The 18,984-nt window shown below is 43.0% G+C and overlaps 1 protein-coding gene across 1 annotated transcript in view; it reads right to left on the reverse strand.

The window, feature by feature from the left end:
• The window catches only part of Hasp (Hig-anchoring scaffold protein), a 205,738-nt gene that overhangs the window by 128,524 nt on the left and 58,230 nt on the right, over window positions 1–18,984 (reverse strand). Inside the window, exon 7 of the mRNA XM_086987784.1 lies at window positions 6,575–6,730. Within this exon, the coding sequence (XP_086843910.1) occupies window positions 6,575–6,730 (156 nt within the window). The remainder of the gene's footprint in view (window positions 1–6,574; window positions 6,731–18,984) is intronic.

Genomic DNA, 18,984 nt, shown 5'->3' on the forward strand with positions numbered 1-18,984 from the left:
CCAACGCTGCATAGGATAGACCGCGTACATAACAGGGGAACACGGAAGAGGTGCACGTCGTAACAAAATTTTTGGCCATTTATTCGAAGTTCCTTTACTGCTTTCTTCTACAAAAATCTCCCGCCACTTGGCTAAGGTTTGCTGCCAGTACGAGGAATAGCAGTGCCAGGCCTGATCTATCTGGTGGCTGATGCGCATCGTTTTAAATGGTTATTCTAGAAACCAGCTATGTCTAGGGCATTTGAAAAGTGGAGGGAGATCGTAGTAGCAAGAGAGACATCGCCGACGGCTGTTAAAAGTGCCCTTTGCCTTCTTTTCTATTCAAGTCTTGGGCTGGCTTCAGCTCAACAACTCCTGGAACTCCTACCCTAGCCCTCTATTGGGTATGCCTTTCATTTCCATCTTTGCCTTTGAAATGCCTTTGAAAGAAGGTTGATGTTCATCTTTATTAACTAGCAGCAAGCCCTGTGCTAAACCTGGAACCATAGGCTTCCATTACCATACACTTCTTTTGGGCCCTATCGCTATGGATGGAACTGACTCAATGACTATAGCTGCTACCGCCGCTAAGGCCAAACGCGAGATTCTGCGTAGACTCATTTTTCCTCTAGTCTTACCCATGAAACGACCAATCAAATGTAAATCGCTTCGATGCTGATTTGTTTGTGTCAGGTGTGCACTCACTGCTGCTCATATCCAGCTGACCTGTCTTTCGTGAGCAGAGCGCTTGAGCGAAACCATAAATCTTATTGAGATGCCCGCATTCACGTTAGAAGCAAAGAAAAACAACAACAATGATAATGATGGCTATCGTGATCTTAGCAGCGGAGGCTGAATCAAGGGTCAGTAATAATGGAAGGGCAGAACTAAGGGGAGACAACTTCCCTACGAGGGATGGGGAGCGATACTGATGGATGCTAGAAATGGCTCGGCGAGGTGGTAATTAGTGTTGAATGCTAGCAGAGGCAGGTGACTCGCAAAACCAGGCCCACTTATTTGGAAAGTGCTTGGTAAGAGCGCCTGCCGGGGAAGAGCAGACTGACAAAAGAGTCCTTTTGTTTTTCCAACGAAAGCAATGGCTTATACAATGGCGTTCTTGCCACAAGCTACAGCAGCAACGAATGCGGACGATGCATGCAGGTGAACAGTTATTTGACGTCACTGTCTATCGCTTTCTCTCTCTCTCTCTCTCTCTCTCTCTCTCTCTCTCTCTCTCTATCGGTCATTAGCGACGCACGCATTTTCACCCTGTCTGTGGAGTTGACGGAAGCATTTGATGCTCGTTGACGATGACAATGACGACGATGATGATGCGAACATCCATACTGGCTAAGCGGAATTCAATACTCACGCTGCACCACGTTAAACGCTATCAGGATAATTCCAGCTTCGTCTATACGCTATGACGCGGTCAGATAGCACTCCCTGTCTATGGCGACAGTGATTCCCAAGCCGAGCACCTACGATATTCTCATTCAGTAGAACGATAATAAACTAAATGAACATCTTCACAGTCAGACAGCTTGGGTATGGGAAATTATTGAAGTAGTACAACGAGCGCTGTTTGTAAGGTTAGGCCTCTCTACTACAGTATTCAATGACGTTGACGGTTAACAAGTGATGACAAAAGCTATGTTAAAGAGTAAGGTTGCTCTCTGTTGCTTCTTCTGCTTCATTGGTGCTAGTATTGCTGTCCGTCGTAGGATGGAGGATCTCGCAAAGGAAGAAAAAGCCCCGATAGTGACGAGGATGGAAGAACGCATAGGAAGTCGGCCAGGAGTCCTTGACACTGTCATCGCCGCTGCTGTCTACCCATTGCTCGAGTCAGCACAGCCCTTTTTTACAGAATAGGTTTGCATCCAACTAACCAACTTCAGTATCCCCGAGGGTTTGCCAATGAGTCGTCAAGGCTATAGTTGGGCAGAAATTCGTTTTCTTCCACTTCGGCAAGACTTTTTCTGGAGAAGTTTGCTGTTTGTGTGTCTGTCGTTGTGTGTATATGAGCGCGAGCCGGCTACCTGTGTCAATGTACTTAGTAACCCATAGAGGTAGTAAGTCACAGGCCTTTGCTGAACCTCCGAGCACCTTGCCTTCATCAGCAAAAGCTAGTTTAAATGATGCCGACCGAAGAACGGCTGAATTAAGCCCACAAGAGGAGGAAGACGCTAATTCTACCCACATTCGATCTATAGCACTTGTTGTGAAAGCAATGGGGAAACTCGATTATGTTGTGTGATACGAAAGCCAACGAAAGAAGGAAAAACATTCTGCTTTCTGGTCCTTATGCGAAGACATACTAGTGTATATGTTGACTTTTCACCAACTGTTAATGGAACCTGATCTTATAGTATTATATTATAGTAATTATGTAAGCATGAAATGCTGAGTACGGGGAGTGGAGTTTTACCGGAAATGATACAAAACCAATGTTTATCACCAATGGAAACAGGCAAAAATTCTAATTTAGCTGTCCTTATATGCTGCTCATGGCCTTCATGCTATGTATTTTAACAGTAAGGCTAAGAGTACTTCTATAGATACTTCTATATTCTCAAGTTCTTGCGTCTTTTTCGATAAGATAAGGTCAAACCTGTTAATACAATGCATTTTGGATAATTCTAACACACCTTTAAAATTATTTCAGTATCTATATTCTTATATTCTTTACCATTCCGACGCTACTTACAGTGCTTAGGCATGAATTTAGGGTCCTTACGCTTGACAAGCGTAAGTCATATATGTATAGCGCGCGATAAAGGGCAGCGTTCTTTTTAAACGAAGACTCCGAGATTGAGATGCTGCGTCGTATTTTCGTACGCGAGGACATCAAGACATTTAAAAATCAAGTTCTTCTGACTATGGTCACTTTTTTCCGAAATACTCATTTTCATTTCGCTAAAACATGGACACGTTACAAAAACTGACATATAGCGTAGCAGTACCATAACACATGTTTCAGCAGAACATCTATTCAAACCTCCTTAATAGACAGACATATTATTGGCATAAATTGGATTACGATGTCAGCTTAAACACGAGCCGCTTAACACCGCTCAGCGGTATTACGTTCCGTTCCCTTTTGTCTGCTATAACGCAGTCATTGGGCGAACAAAACCTGAAAAACCAGAGAGTTGCGTCCTTTTTGATAGGGCAACGTCTAACAGAAGTGATGGTAACAATACCAGCATTACGAGCAGAAGTTTTCCTTAGGTGCACAGTGAATATACCGCTAGCTATCCACGACTATTCTCCAGCGGCAGCAACAACTAAAGAGCAGCGTGAAGTGCTACTGCCTACGTCGGTTTGCGACGGCTGATGCCGATAGATAGGAAAGCCACCCAGTGAAACACTTCCTACGACGGAGTGCTCAACGCATTTTGAGTCCAGACAGGATCTTTTGCTTACTAGAACCCTCAACTGCCGCTTTTCCATAAGCGACAAATCAGCGCTGCTGGCGGTTCCGAGTGCGCGGCGGGACTGATGTAGCAGCAAAGCGGGACCAGCGAAAAGAAAGGGAAGAAACTAAAAAGGGTAAAAGAAGCAGCCCAAAACCCTCCTCATCCCCTGCCAGAGCTCGGTTCATTCGCTCCGTCTCCTCGGGCTGCCGCAGAAAAACCAGCACTGCTAATCTAACACAGCGCAAATCCGGCCAGAACATGTAACGATTCATGGATCCACGGAACGCAGTGGTTCCGGTGGTCGTCAGAAAAAGACGCTTCCGAGTAGAACCAACAGCGGCGCTACGATCTTTCTTTTCCATCTCATTGGGATATAAGTGCAGCCATCAGCTATTTTAACACCCGTTCATTCAATCGCTCGACCGACTGACGATCCAACCAGCCACACACTTATCCGATGTCGGCGATTGCTGCTGTTCCGATAGGAGAGCGAAGCGTTCCAGAGATGCGAGGCCGTTGCGGAGCTTTGGGTTACGGGCCACAGCAGCGGCGGCGTTGAGAGAACTCAACATGAGAGAACCTCTATATGCTCGTCGGGTCTTACGCCTTGGGGGCACTTTGTGAAAGGGGCAAAACAAGTCAGAAAAGCAAGGACCTTCAAAAAAATTTGAACTTCTCCCTTTATTTGGTCCGATTCCCTTTTTAATCAGCGTACTGTAGTGGCATCGGAGGTCAAGCAAAAAGTGTAACAGACAGCGTTGCGTACGCAATTGAGTTCATTGTTGTGTGACACTAATCGCGAGAGGGACAAGAAACTGACTAAGCTCGCCTTTTTTATGAATCCTATTCCTTCCATGACCATTGTACCACACGACACCCTCTAGCTAAGCTTACGAAAATTCTAAAGTTGTTCTCAACAATAAAAAGATAGTGTTAGTGCCAAAACTCCCGCAAGTTCTACACCCTACGATGACCGAACACCCACCACGTGTTTGTCTGCTATCAATTCCGCGCTGCATACCGACACTATGAACTGTCACATTTGCTTTGGTCAGCTAATTTGCGCGCGTTGTCGGTTGCCCCTGTCGACCACTAACAAAACAGGCAAGATCGTTTAGCAAAGCCAATAGAAAGGCCCAAACTCGGCCTTAAATGTTCTAGATTGAAATTCGTTACGTTTCACGACCGCGTACGCAGCGGCGCCCATACACTTAGCGACGAGTTTGCTGAGTTGGCTGAATGATCGAGGAAAATTGGAAAGATTACACTGTACGCGAGACCTATATCAGTAACGACGTATAAAGCCTTCTGTTGTTCCGAAACCAGAAAGGTAAATTAGAATAAAGGAATGTGATAGTATTGCGTTGGAAGATTGCAAACTTGCCTTTCGGAATCAGTGCTGAAAAGGGCGCTCTGCTCGCTTTTTCTGGAAAAGGCTTGGGAAATATTTTTCTTATTTATCTTGTAATGACCCGTTTGGTGCCTGTATTCGTACCATAATTTGATAAACACAGTCGACTGCTTTTAATCCGGATCAGGCTAAACTCGTGGCCATCCATTAAGCACTTGATTTGTCGTCGGATAGACTTTATTGCAGCAGTATGCGCACTTCTGATCCCTTTTCTGACGCACCAGTTTGCCGACCTCGACTCCCGTAGTTTTAGCTGATTTATATGCAACACGATTATTACCTTGCTCATATATTATGATAGTAACTGTGCGGCTTGTGTTCGCTCCCTTAAAGCGTTAAGGAAGCGGTGGCGTTGGTTACGCCAGAAAAGAAAATTAAATCATGCGTCTGGATCTGTTAGGGGAGTTGACTTCAAAATAACACAGGGCATGGCAGCACACATGGGCAAAGCTTTCGAATTCACCCACTACAGACCAATATATAGCCGACCACGTGTTGCATCGAGTGCTGACCGATATGACGCTGTGGCTGAGTGTATTTGAGGGTTTCTGCCACGGGTCCGAGATGCTTGTTGGATGTTACTCGTTTATCGCTGACCCCAGAGACGGGCTGTTGGCTCATAGGGGCCTGGAAGAAGGTGTATGGGAGGAGGTCTAGTGGAACTTCTTTTGAGGTGTGGGGTACGTTTGTAGAGGCAGAGCGACGCAAAGAACGGAATCTTTCATTGTGCGAAGAACGGAGCCTCATCAAGGCATATCCACATACCATATTTCGATGAGCGAACGGTGTGACAGTGGCATATGGTATACATTGCCTTCGACTTGCCTACCAACTATAACTTGGGCAAGTCTCAGTACAGCGTATTTGCTCACTCGTCACTTGCAATGGCCCTCCTTCTTTCCTGCCAACACCGGCACTGCAGCCGCCATCTCGAAATGAAGGATTAAAAGTTAGCGTTCATTGGCATCACACTGCTAGCGGGCCGCGGGATAGTGGGGAGGGCCTAAGCTGGAGGCGCGGCCTATAGCAGAACAAGAAACCACTGCTGTGCTACAACTTCTAGCATCTCGTAGAAGAACCCTGCTATAGAACTTATATTGTAGTTAGCCTGATTTTTGGTAGTAGACCGTTGACTCGTTTGTTCATCTCGTACCGCCACCGCCCACCTTGTCACAAAAAAACTCAATTTCATTCACAAATCGAGGCGCTGCCCATACTAAATAGAGAAAAGTACAGTAGAAGTATAGAGATGCCAAGGGTAGGATATAAATCTATATTCTATTCTATCTGATTATATTTTTCTAACATGTGATAGCTATTTTACTATACTTCGTATATTGTAAAAACTGAGAGAGTTTGAAAAGAAGTCATTTGGCAAGTGTGGTTTATAAAAATAAACATGATCTACAAATGTGAAATAAATACCCTCAAACTTTCAAAAAAATGTTTGCCTCACCCTGTATAATGCAATCGCCGCGAAGCCTACCAATAGGTTTTGGCTTCAGCGAAGTTTTTGCTTCTACTACTAGTACTACTACTACTACTACTTCTACTATTTCTACTACTGCTACTACTACTACTACACAAGCAGATTTCTCGCTCATTTAGTCTTTGTCTCGTGCTATTTGGCCAACGCAACAATGCCTAGAGCAAAGCTAATAACAACGAAATACTGATAGCTTTATTGCTATAGCTCGATTGTGATTATGACGACAAAAGGGCTAACGCAATGAGAGCACAAAGCGTTTACTGCCGGATCACTTACCAGGTCTGACGCAACTCCAGCCACAGAGTCCATCACAGAGGCACTTCTTCTTCGACGATATACAGTCCTCGTCGCTTTTACATTTCCTCAGACAGGATCGACCCAACGCGGCAGCTTCTTCCCTGTTTTGTGGGCAACCTTCACGCTGGTCTTCATCTGAAAAAAAAAACGATCGAACCACAAAGCGGAACGATGGAAGTTGCATATCGATGCATAGAATAATGGTCCATATCATTCACTAAAAGTGAATGAACTTAACAACACATGTAAAGAAAACACGAAATAAATTTAAAAAAAAACATGTTCTTGCCATCCATTATACGATTTTTCGGACCTTTGAAGCTGGGATTAGACTTTGGGCGTCGACTTTAATCAAAGTATGAGAAAATTAAGTATGGTAAGAGAAATGCTTTTATGAAATCAGCCCTAGCTGATATAGGTTGAACAAGTCGCAAGGTCCACAACAATGTCACTACTGTATATCAATACAGAGAGATTTATCTGTTAATACAATAGACCTTTAAACAAATAATAATAAATCATTAAGGGAGTAGGAAAGATCAATAAACGCAACACTTTTCCCAGTGAGCCGTGTACCGCAAATATTCATTTTATCGCTAAAAGTTCAAGTTTAAGTTTCAAAAGTTCACTTAATAGATATCACTTTTGTAAATATATATAATTCTGCGGGAAATACGCGTTGAAGGGAGTCTGTGATTGGCTGAAATTTGGGTTACTAACGTAGGGGCTACAACGATCCCAATGTGATATAAAATACTGCGTGTCTTGAACAGCGCACCTCGCGGCGAAAGGATAGATTAGAGGGAAGCAAAGCGTATCTTTCACCGAAAGTTTGTGGAAGTTACCGCATGCTGACCGGGCTCTGAAGCTTCCATTGCAATCTCAACTATTTAACTTCAACTGAATACATGAATTAACGAAGCTACAATTTTAGTTAACGGTACCTAATTCATTTCCGATTTGGAAACAAATAGATAGAAGCTCTTATCCTCATTCTTATTAGGATGTTACGGTTATCAACATCGACAATGAATCTTTTACAACGTTATCCTTTATTAGTACGCTCCACCAACAAGAGATATTTTCGGCCTTTTTTTAAACTAATTCATTGATCGTTTGCTGTAATTGACCTCTGGGCAACGATGACGATTCATTTGTGCCGTCAGTAAAGAATAGTAAACGTAACGGTAATTTCCGATTCATCAATTTTCAATCGTCAATATATTTAAATACAATGGACATCATAATGATACCACAATTATGCTTCGGGTATGATCCCACTTAGGCGGCCCCCATAGGAATTCCCTTACGACTTCAATGAGAAACACACAATTTTCAGTAGCTCTTAACTTTAATCCGACGTAACTAATGATATTTCTTGTCCGATATGTTTTTTTTTTTTTTTTCATATAGCTTTTTCAGAACTGCAGACCGTTTATAAACTTGGTCATTTATAGAACTTCATAAAAGAAATCTATTCATATTCAGCTGCATGGACAAAACGAGACTTCCGTGGAATACGTGTTCTATGAACAATTAACTAATTACCTCCTTTGATGTTTCCAGGGATGTTTGGGATGCATAACTCGAGGAAATTTGCCTAAATCAAACTTTTGGCTACAGGAAGTTTTCAACCAACAAGAGCTGATATTTTTAGATGTTTTTTATGAGTGCATAAGCTGTGTGGCAATACATGCAGACCTGCAACATGCTTGTCGCACCGTGCTAAACATCTAATAACCGTTCCTGTAAATGGGCTCAATCTTTGTATTTAGGTTTATGATAAGGCAACGTGCGTTTTCGATTGTTACATACGGCATCAGCGATCTGGTCATTGCGTAAATGTTACCCTCAAGTTGACATACTGAGAACGGGTGGCTCTGTATGGATTAAGGACAATATGCAACGAAGACGGAGACTGCCTTGTTTCAGCATTGCCTCTAGATGTCTTTCACGAAATTCTAGCAGTACGATCATCTAGCTATACATAAACCCGATCGGGTATCTGCTTGAACTTTCAATTAAACTGTGTCCAAATATATTGACATTGAGCATAAGACTCTGCCTGAACTAGAGCGTCGAAATTTAATTTCAACTTGTAGCGTATGTAACCGTATTCAACAGCGTTCCGTAGTCTGCAAGATGGTCTGAAATGCAAGTATCTTTAAAGCGTTTCCTTCCCCTGTACACAACAACGTTATTAGTACGATTGAAGTGCTTAGGGGTTTGAAGTAACGATGATATAACTGTGACAAGAAAGTATCAAGCGTTTTGCCGTATAGGTCCCAGCCATGTCGTTCGAATTAGTAACGCTTCGGTACCGTGGAAAACAATCCATTACGTTTTTTTGAAAAGTGATCCGTCATAACCTTTATAATATACCTCAATGATCTATGAAGTTTGTAAGAGTGACTGGGCCCAGCGTCTATCGATATTTTTTTTTGACACGCTAATATTTAGCCAGTCAAATTGCTGGTGGAAATTACAGTTGCCCATTGTGACTATTGACGAAAAACTAAGAATAAGAAACACTGATTAGAGAGTGATTTTTTGTTTAGTAAGAATAATAAAAAACATCTGTATTCGTTCGTAGCTATGTCTTGGCGGAGCTACTCTGGCACGATCGTTTTATGGTACAATCAACCGTACACTTTAGCGCTTTGTTTCCAATTCTTACGTCTAATTCACAAGCATTGGAAATAGTGGTATTTGCTTATCGGAACGAGCTCGTCTCCAGTGATATGATTTTTGACAACGATGAACCTCTACGCTATGAATCACTAGATTTTTACAAAGCAACATCTTTTTCGGACAGTAGAAGATACCGTTCATATATGGCCACGTGTCCCCAGTACGACAACGCAGACACGTATCGTTTATGTTTTTGTTTACTATTTTCGGCTGTTATGTGCGATATGGGATTCAGTCAAGAGTCATCATTCGTGCGAGCCTACGAGCGTAGCAGAACCAAAAAGATACAAAGCTATTTTTTTTGTAACTGGCGATTTGCCACGTACGTCCAGACTGCTTTTGGTACCGGCAATGGTTACTGCAGTAGCAAGACAGCGAAGTGACAGGCTAGAGCAGACACTCGTACACAGCCTGCAAAAACAGTCGACACAGCCACGAAGTCCCTGCATTGACGTTTCAGCATGAGCTGGGACGATAAGAGACACCGTAGAAGACCAACAATGATGAATTATACGTAATACGAATTTGACTAAGCGCGCAAGTCGGTCAGCAGGAAGTCATCGGGCGTTTAAGTTAAACGTCTGTACGGCATCTGGACGGTTTTGACCCGCAAACTAATAAACGCGCCATGATCGAAGCGTTGTATGTCTTGCTCTGGAACATTTCACAACGCAATGTGTGTATGTAAAAAGTGCATAAAAAACTAGAAACACCATAGAAAACGAAGGCAGTTTATACGGTGCTTACTTCTTATTGTGAAGGCTATGGTTGCAGCTTTCGAATTCTACAACAATGCAGTAGGCCGTCATAGGAAATGATACAAGATTTCAGAGGACTAGCGGGCAAAACAAACTTGATGCAATTTATTATAACTGCCCAAATCCATGGGGCGAATCAAGCATTAATACGATCACACGAAATCGTGCCTGTACGTATTTTTGACAGTGGTAATATATGGAACGTTTGAAAGCAAGCCTTATATACGCGTCGTCAGCGGTAGTGTTCAGTTGTAACCGATTCGTGCTTTAGAATATTTTCGATATATAACTCCATTTACTGTTTCACTCCTCTTAAACTGTCTGTATATTGTACATGGTGTATGGTGTTCCCGTATCGTCTCTCAAAGTGAACGTTAGTCATATTGTTAAACACATTTGATTGATCCTGTTAGATACGATGGGCCGTCGTAAGCCTTTCTTCAGTTACATGAAATCATAGGTAGGACTGCCTCATTTAGTGTCGGTATTCGTGGGGGCCCATGGCTGACTGGAAGAAAGGCCTTAATATTAACAATAGTATGCGTCTTTTTTTTCAAGTTAGTCAACTTCACAGTTTTTTTTTTGTTCGTTTTTTTCACTTATTACAGTTTCTCTTGCTCCCCAAATCTATTTCTGTAGACCCGATCCATGCAGAAAATGTCGTCTTCATGCTGGCTCGGTATGGCGCAGTGTTTTAAGATTTCGCTTCCTCGAACAAAGAGCGAAAGAAGTTTTCGAGAGACCATCTCTCGTGTATGGCAATTTTGTGAGGACTGAAAAAATAACGACTAACCAAATTACAGAATTGGCAAGTATTATTGCTCGAGCAGGTCTAGGACCTGCTGGGTCGTTTAATTGTGTGAGGCCTTTGGATTACTATTTTGTACCAGTGCTATCTTTTCAGCTGGTTTCACAAAAAAAAATAGGGCAATCGACGTTGGGTATTTGCCGTGCTGAATGGCGTACAAGCTGTAAGAGTCACTGACACATATATATATATATATATTAAATACAAGCACTGTCTAACCTAGAATTTCAAACCTGGAAAATTCGTAGCCCGAATATGGCGTACTGAATGTGATGACGTGTGGGAGAAATCGGATTCGGCTCGCAGGACGCGAAAGGTACAAACCCTCCTTGTCCTGTTTGGGCAACGCTAATAGTTCCCGAAGGGGAACTTTTAAAGCAGTCCACGCGGCGACTTAGTGTGTAAATCCTTTCGCTCCTGTTCTCTTCCAACGCGTACTGTTTTCTACAAATCAAAGTGCGTCTAATGTTGTAGATTGCCCAAATGGATCGCAGGGGCGATCATGAATAAATCCGTGTCAAAACATACAGTTGTTTGTAATATTATAATTCAGTTGTAATAAATAAGAGTAGAAGGCTTTGGTGATTGCGGTCGTGCCTGTGCGCGTAAGCGTTCATTTAGATAGGAGAAAGCTATATGAGGTAGAAATTGATGTGGGTCGAGTTGTCATTTTGCTACAGATCCCGTTGTGTTATCGAGTAAAAAATTTATGGCCGGTTCGTGTTCTTAAAATTGGCTGTGTGGATACGTTGACATCCATTGAGCTCGTAAGCCATGCACGCTAATGAAGATCGGTATATTTGTATCGCCATACAATTGCTACTGAATTGTTGGTCGTATCGAAATCATCGGTAGAAAATATATCGTTTTTATATAGAAACATACGATAGCGTGTGTTAAGGTCTATACGCTTCACGCGACACAGTAGTAACGATGCTTGACGATTGTTAGGTCTGTATTATTTAACGGTTACCGCACTCGCAGTTGATGACCTCGAAAAGATTCCTAAGTATGTAGCTTGATCTGCAATGCATAACTACTACAGATGCTGTTTTTTTTTTTCTTGAGAGCAAATGAAGCTGCTTTAATATGCATTGACTAGATTGATCGTTCTAGAAAGGCAATACTTTTGTAATGACCTTCAAATAAAATACGCCAACGTTATTGAATCGTACAGCCATCATTCTCGTGCGCCTCGACGTTTTGGGGTACGTATCTATTTGGATCAACATATGCGGTCATCTATTAGCTGACGTTAGAGTAAACTTAGTTACATTAAGCCACTTTATCAATATCATCGTCCATTCCATTTAGCCAAAAATATCCAAAAATCTCTTTAGCTTTATCAACTTTCAAGCGCTTGAAACGATATTCGCGTAAAATGGCTGAACCAAAGGCAACTCCATAAACGAAGCTAGACGATACTCAAAAAAGTTGCGAAGAAAGCGGAAAGCAGAGAGAAATACAGGGCGATGGTGAAAGACACCAAAGTACGCGGGAACGTCGAGAGCAATAATAGCAGAGTACTCAGGTAGACCAACAACGAGCCAGCCGTTTGGTCTTTCAGAACGTCAGACCCAGCTAGATAGGGCCAATATTCATAATATAGATCACGCGTAGACAAACCATATCACAGCCCCGCGTTACGTTGTTAGTAGCATTTAGCACCCACGATCTTATGGCTTCTTATAGCGTGCTATATATCGCCTCCCTCACGACCTGTACGGCGTACAGATAATGCAGATTAATATTCTCCGACCAAGTATGGCTTCAGCTTCCCTACAATATTCGACCACGATCCCACTTAGACAGCCCCATACTCTGTTATAGTCTGAATATCTTCGGATGACCACGGGTGGGCGGACTGTATGTCTAGGGCAAACACGCACCACATTGAGACTGCTTCGGTGCCATTTTTTCTCATGTCAGATTTGGAGGCTTTTTACGGAAAGAGGAAAAGCTCCTTCTTGCTGCGCGTAGATTCTATCATCCCCGAAGACAGTCCACGAGGCACCTCAACAGCAATATTTTACAGGATCCGGTAGCCAAGCGAAGGCCAATGTGAAAACAAATGTCGAACGTAAAACGTCATAAACCAGTCTATATTGTTGCGGTCGTGATAGGGGGCTCATAGGGATCATCGGGGCTGTGGAAAGGGAGCTGGCCCGATATGAACGTAGCGACTCTCTTCTAGGTGACGCTGAATTGACTAGGTGTACGGGGATGCCCACGTAAGCCCAAACAACGGAAGTTGAGATGAGGAATAGATCTGATTTGTGACCTAGTAAGAAGTTAGTGTGTGATCCTATTCCGGTATTTGAGACACATCGAAGAGGAAATGAGAGACACTCGTAGCAGCCAGGTATATTTTCACCAACGGATTACCGTTCTTTGAGGTTTTCCTTTATGCCAAATAGAATCTATTGCACTCTTGAAGCGGATTAGGCTAGCTCTGGTACCGACGTTAGAGTCTGGTATGGTTTCACGCAGGTTTGTTTTTATTTAGCTACTCTTCCTAACTTTGTCTTTGAGTGGCCTGCGATTTGATTCGCGTGACCAGACAAATGAGATATGTCAAATTTCGTTCGCTCCTCGGGGGCATTGAAAGAAGGAGGAACACCGAAGTGGTTTCGTCTATCCCATCGCATTGTTTTGGCTTTGACGCTGGAAAAGGGCAAATCATAATAGTGCTTGCCTTTATTATTATTTATTATGCAATACAATTTTATTTTTACACTTATCATGCGTGTCGAGATAAGTCAATAGAGTAAGAAGGTTTATATCTCGGCCATGCACAATGTAGCATAACAGAATTACCTGTTTTGACTTTCCGCATGGCACGAACTAGAAATTGTGTTTCACGGTTGGTACTCCGCTATATATAAATGCTTCGAAGGTAAAAAACATGAGCTAAGAATATAGCAGTGCTTCCAAAAAAAGAAGATGTCAAGCCGGATCGCTTAGTACGCAGTTTAACCAATAAGAATTTGACAGGCACATTAAATCAGAAGCATTGAGAGGTGGCTAAAGACGAGCATAGCTAACCACTCTCGGCCTTGAATAGGTTTGGCCTAGGTTAAGCGTTCACAATTAAGCCTAATGAGATCATTGATTTGTTGCTTTCTGGCGCACTAGCATCAGCCGTTGAAGTTTTCATTTCATCGGACAAGTGGGACGAAGATGCAACCATGGAGCACCTAAGAACTATTCCGGTGATATATCCGACTAAAATATACTGAAAAGACGTATTCTGATATTTTAAGAACAGATCAGGAAGGATTAGTGGCCCGTCAGCTTAATAGTTGCACTTTTCATGTAGGATTATTAGTTGATGCTAAAAATCATACTCAACTACCTATTCCGCTTAACACGCCCCATACTCCATATCTGTTATTCGATGCATACATAGGCAACGTTATTGTTTAACATAAACCTTCAACCTCATTAGTCCCTGCCTGCATTTTTTTTTTATCACGGTCTTCATATCACCCGTCGTAGTATACATTTGCTTTTCATTATTAGACGTCCACTACTGTATAGTGGATTCCGAACATTATCGACGAAAGGCACATCTTCGATTCTGATTCCTGCAATTCTGTTTTCGCCTACGATTACACTTAAACGTCCTAGCTCTACACTGACCTCTAGAATTGATAGCTTCCAGAGCAAACGGTCCGCCATAGCTGCTATTGTATGAGACAATGAACGGCTACAGATTATACGCGCAGAGCTATTCTACGCCGGTGAGAGGATTACACCGACGATAATAACGGTAGCGACTAGAGCAAGAAAATAAGGGAACAATTATGCAAGCCACAGAGGCTTGTTCTGTAACGACGACTCGTGCAGCAAACGACTTTCGATGGCGGCGGTAGTGGAGGTCGGTGAAATGCTGTCAACACGATGAAGGAGCCAGTTCTGAGTACCTCGTAAACGGTTCCGTATATAGTACGTCTTTGCACTTTTATCGAAGGAAAAAATCTTCGAGCTTAGCTCATGGCAACGTTGAGCTACGGACAATCCTGTTGTCCATCTACTTCAGCCTGCTTATTTGGGGCATGTTGCGAGGCGACGAGGCGTCTGCGACGACTACCACGCATGTGGATCTTTTTTGAGTAACATGGATCGAGGTGGGAGCAAGGGCTTACCGGTAGTGACAGCTCGGTCGAAAGCATTGGATAGGGTACCGCTCTTGTGAACGCTATGTTTTTAGTACTATGTTACTCGAATAATTTCATCGAATTTAATTTACAAGCTCAAAACGCTGTATACGACTTCTGGTAACTTTCGTACGTGACCTAAGCGTGATCGTCATTAATTTATATCACATTCGCTATTTTGGAAGGAAGAATGGATTAATGCAATCGGTTTTTCAAAAGACCTTGCAGAGAATGTTCAGCGGCTGAATAAGTTGGGCCGACATGTGAATGACACACAAAGCCTCTACAAAGATTGCCCGCTCACCGAAGTTCGTCGGCAATAACTTCCGGGTTTCGAGTATGTAGTGCAGGTGGCGGCGTTCTACTGAAACTGAATATTGTGCAAGTCAAACTCATCTGGTTTTGTCTACAGTAGGTCTTTTGCTAGGACCCTGTCGTAAGAACTATCAGTAGCTAAGCGTAAGACTTGTTCAGCCTTGGCACCGTAAGGTCCTCTATGCTCTAGGTTGTCGTTTGCAAATAAACTGAGGGTTCTCATATAAAACAATTTTCATTTGCCACTGGTCTAGTCAGCTATGTGTCACATCATTTGACAGGATAGTACCATATTTTGATATAGTTGTAAAGCTGAGGTCGCCTTATGGATGACCGTAGGCCTGTGACAGAAGCTTACAACGCTTCACATGGCTCATAGACTTGAGTTTCTAGCTCGACCAGACTGAATGCCGAGGATTTCATAGAAAAAAACGCTATGCCATAGACCCAGCTGTTTCGATCAGCGGAAAACTGGAATGTTCAAATTTTCTAACATGACTTCAGATACTGCACGAAGGACTTTCTCGGTCGTTCCGAGCCCACGATGCAGTGTATGATACTATGGCAAACATTGAATTTCGGAACGATCAGTTTTGTAGGAAAGCCCAATGAGCTTAATCCCCTCATTTAAATCTACGATAGGACGATATTCTCTGCCAGTTGTACCTTGTTTTGAAAGTAACGCAAACGTTTGAATCAGGTTGATTGTTTGGTGTTTAATTACCCTATCCGAAGAAGTTTAGACTGATCTGACGTTCACCTTATATTGTTAGTTTCAGGACTCATGCTTCATTAATCAATTAATGAAAAAAGGATTATGCTCATACGATCACCATGTACTCTAGCCATTTGTTCACGTCTGTAGAACAGGTGAGTAGCACTCAAACGGTTCTAGTAAACAAATTCGTGTGGTTTCAGCATTGTTTGTCTTTGCGAAGCAGTTGGATCGCCCCTTTGCGCCCGCTGTCACGTTTGCTCCAAGGACGGTGTGATCAATCCATTAAGCCAATCTCCATTCTAGCGCCCACAGTACACACAGAGTACAACCGCTGAAGCACCTCGTGGCGTCGAAACAAGCTGACTATCACCTATCTCTAGCTTTCATCGTTGTCGTCAGCTACCCTCTCGTAGTGGTTCACATTGTGGCGACTGCTTAGAGCAACGCTCCTGTCTATGAACGGATCCTGTAAAGGCCGCGGTGAGGGGCGATAGTGACGAGGCACAGGTAGTAGTTTTCACTTCGTTTTTCTTATTGTTTACGTCCGCTCCATCGTTCAGCGTTATATTTTCACGAACAGTAAATCTCGAGCCAAAGCTATTTCATTCGGTCCAGCCGGTGAACTCCCTCGAGGGAGCTGTTCGCCGTCGGTACCCACTAAACATAAATACGCCATTAAAATTTTGACGCTGAGTTCAGCTTAAGTATCGACATAATTTTGACAATGAGAGTGTCGGTGGCGTAGGTAAGTAACGGTGATTTGTTCAACATAATGCAATCCATCTAGTCGCACACGCTGGTAATTCAATCGTAAATGGGCAAACGAAGTTAGACTAGTTGTCTAGATTGTAGGCAGATAATAGGAGACGTACTTCATAATCGTTGCTAATTGATTGCCATTTCGGATACATAACTTCACGTCTCATAGATTGACCTTATCTTCTATATATCTTTAGCGTCGCTTCGTTTTTCTCCAGCTGACTGTACTTGTTGTGCTCGTGCTCTCCCACTTCAAATTATTACTCTAAAGTGACGGACTATGCTGTGGCTAGTAAATGGCTGGCACCCGAACCCTCCGCTTGCCCCGCCATCGTAGGCAACAGCAATAATATATGTGATTAGCGAAGTGCCTGCAACCGGACCTCGAATCAGGGCTAACCGCGGGGCCAGACGACAGAGGTGTAGGAACGGACCAATTCAGGGCAAAGCAATCGACGAGAAGGGACCGAGGTTGCAGTCCTAAAGGGGTGTGTGAACAGGGGTAATAGGACAAACTACCCAGCTATTTGTCTGTCCTTCTGTCTTTATGCATACCTATATAGTCACGTATCTGCCCAGCAACTGTGTCTGAGTCTATGCTGAACAGACATCGGGGAAAGAAGCGGCTCGGAAGAAATCGAAGGCAACATCAGACCGGTATCCTGCTGAACGCCAGCAGAGAACACGAAAAACGAACGCTGTGATGGTCCGTAACAACGGCTCGACTTGACTCTAGGAATGCGGCACATATGCGGGCGCGGTAAGCTTCTAGACCGCTAGAACCCTTCTCCAACCCTGAATAGTGTCAACAGCAACCGTGGCATTTATGAGTCGGGGCAAATAATATTGCCGGCACTTGATAGCAAGGTATCGACACAATTAATGGGGCATAAGCAGCACGTGATGCTGTGATACGTTTATAGTTGTCTTCTTATTGGCGAAGACGGCCGAAATACAATTTCACTCGAATGCTCATATCGTATAGTTTCGAGTAAGATTTGTTTTATAATTATGTAATAATAATAACTTCTTCAAATTGTACTTATCCTACTCTTTGGGGGGTAGTCTTTAAGTGCAATTAAAAGCGCTCCTACTAATAAAGCATGTAGATTCTTATGGATGTACAATTTTCCTGCGCACCGAGAAAGAACCTTTGTAGCTAGGTTAATTCTACACAGCTTTAGTACGCCAGAACAAATCAACTTTTTGAAGGTCGTTTGTTACATGTAGTAAGGAGGTCCAACATAACTGTCGTAAGAAATATTGCTCATTTTAAATATTTATAAGCTCCATATGGAAGTCCTATGTTTATGATTTATGAAAGACTTCAGCAGATTATAGTTCCATCGTTTATATATATGAGTTTGTACGCACAGCGCCTGCCTGCGAAGGACAGTCGAACTAAATATAGAAGCCAACTATTTTTCGCTTTTATTTGAACGATAGATGTCGACAATATCAAATTGCGCGATACCCGTCATGCATCGGTTCAGAAATACTGAGAAAGAGGGGGCAAATCGGAGAGGCAAGTGGGATATAAAAATACTGTCTTGCTGCTGGTAATGAAAGAAGATACAAGCCTGTATTTATATGTAATGTTTATTATATCCATCGTATTGATCTCCTTTTCTAGACTATATTCGTTTACACTTCATTGTCCTCTGTTCCAGCCAGCTCCACTCCCAGTTTAGCAGAAGACCTACCTTATACCTGACAATGCTCGAGTGTTGTTTCACTGTACAACTCATAGGCAAACCAACGTCTGTCTGGGACAGAAGCAAGTTTCAGGACGTCGAAGCCTGCCAGCACCTTCGGTGCTTGCCCTCCTTCAGTAACTCAGGCGGCGAGAACTGCCGCCAAGATTGTATTGCTAATCGCAAAATTGACGTATGCAGTTTGTGCGATCTCCTCTTCTATGTTCTGTCTAATCCTTACCATATACGAACGGCCTCAGGCTTTTCCTTTGAGTCAAGCACCCCTTTGCGTCTGTTTCTTTCCTTGCTTACGTAAAGCTTGAGTAGCCTATCGTAGAGTAAGGCCTTAGCAAATGGTTCACGACCAGCAATGAACGAGAAACCTCCTTGGCTAAGTTCGTGCGTCATCCGGTACCCATTCGAACGTCTTTTCACCGCTTCTTTTTCGGGTCTTTTTCATTCGAACAGATGGGTATAGGGCTACTC

Source organism: Varroa destructor, unplaced genomic scaffold (assembly GCF_002443255.2).
Source record: "Varroa destructor unplaced genomic scaffold, Vdes_3.0 BEIS01000001.1, whole genome shotgun sequence".
Lineage (NCBI taxonomy): Eukaryota > Metazoa > Arthropoda > Arachnida > Mesostigmata > Varroidae > Varroa > Varroa destructor.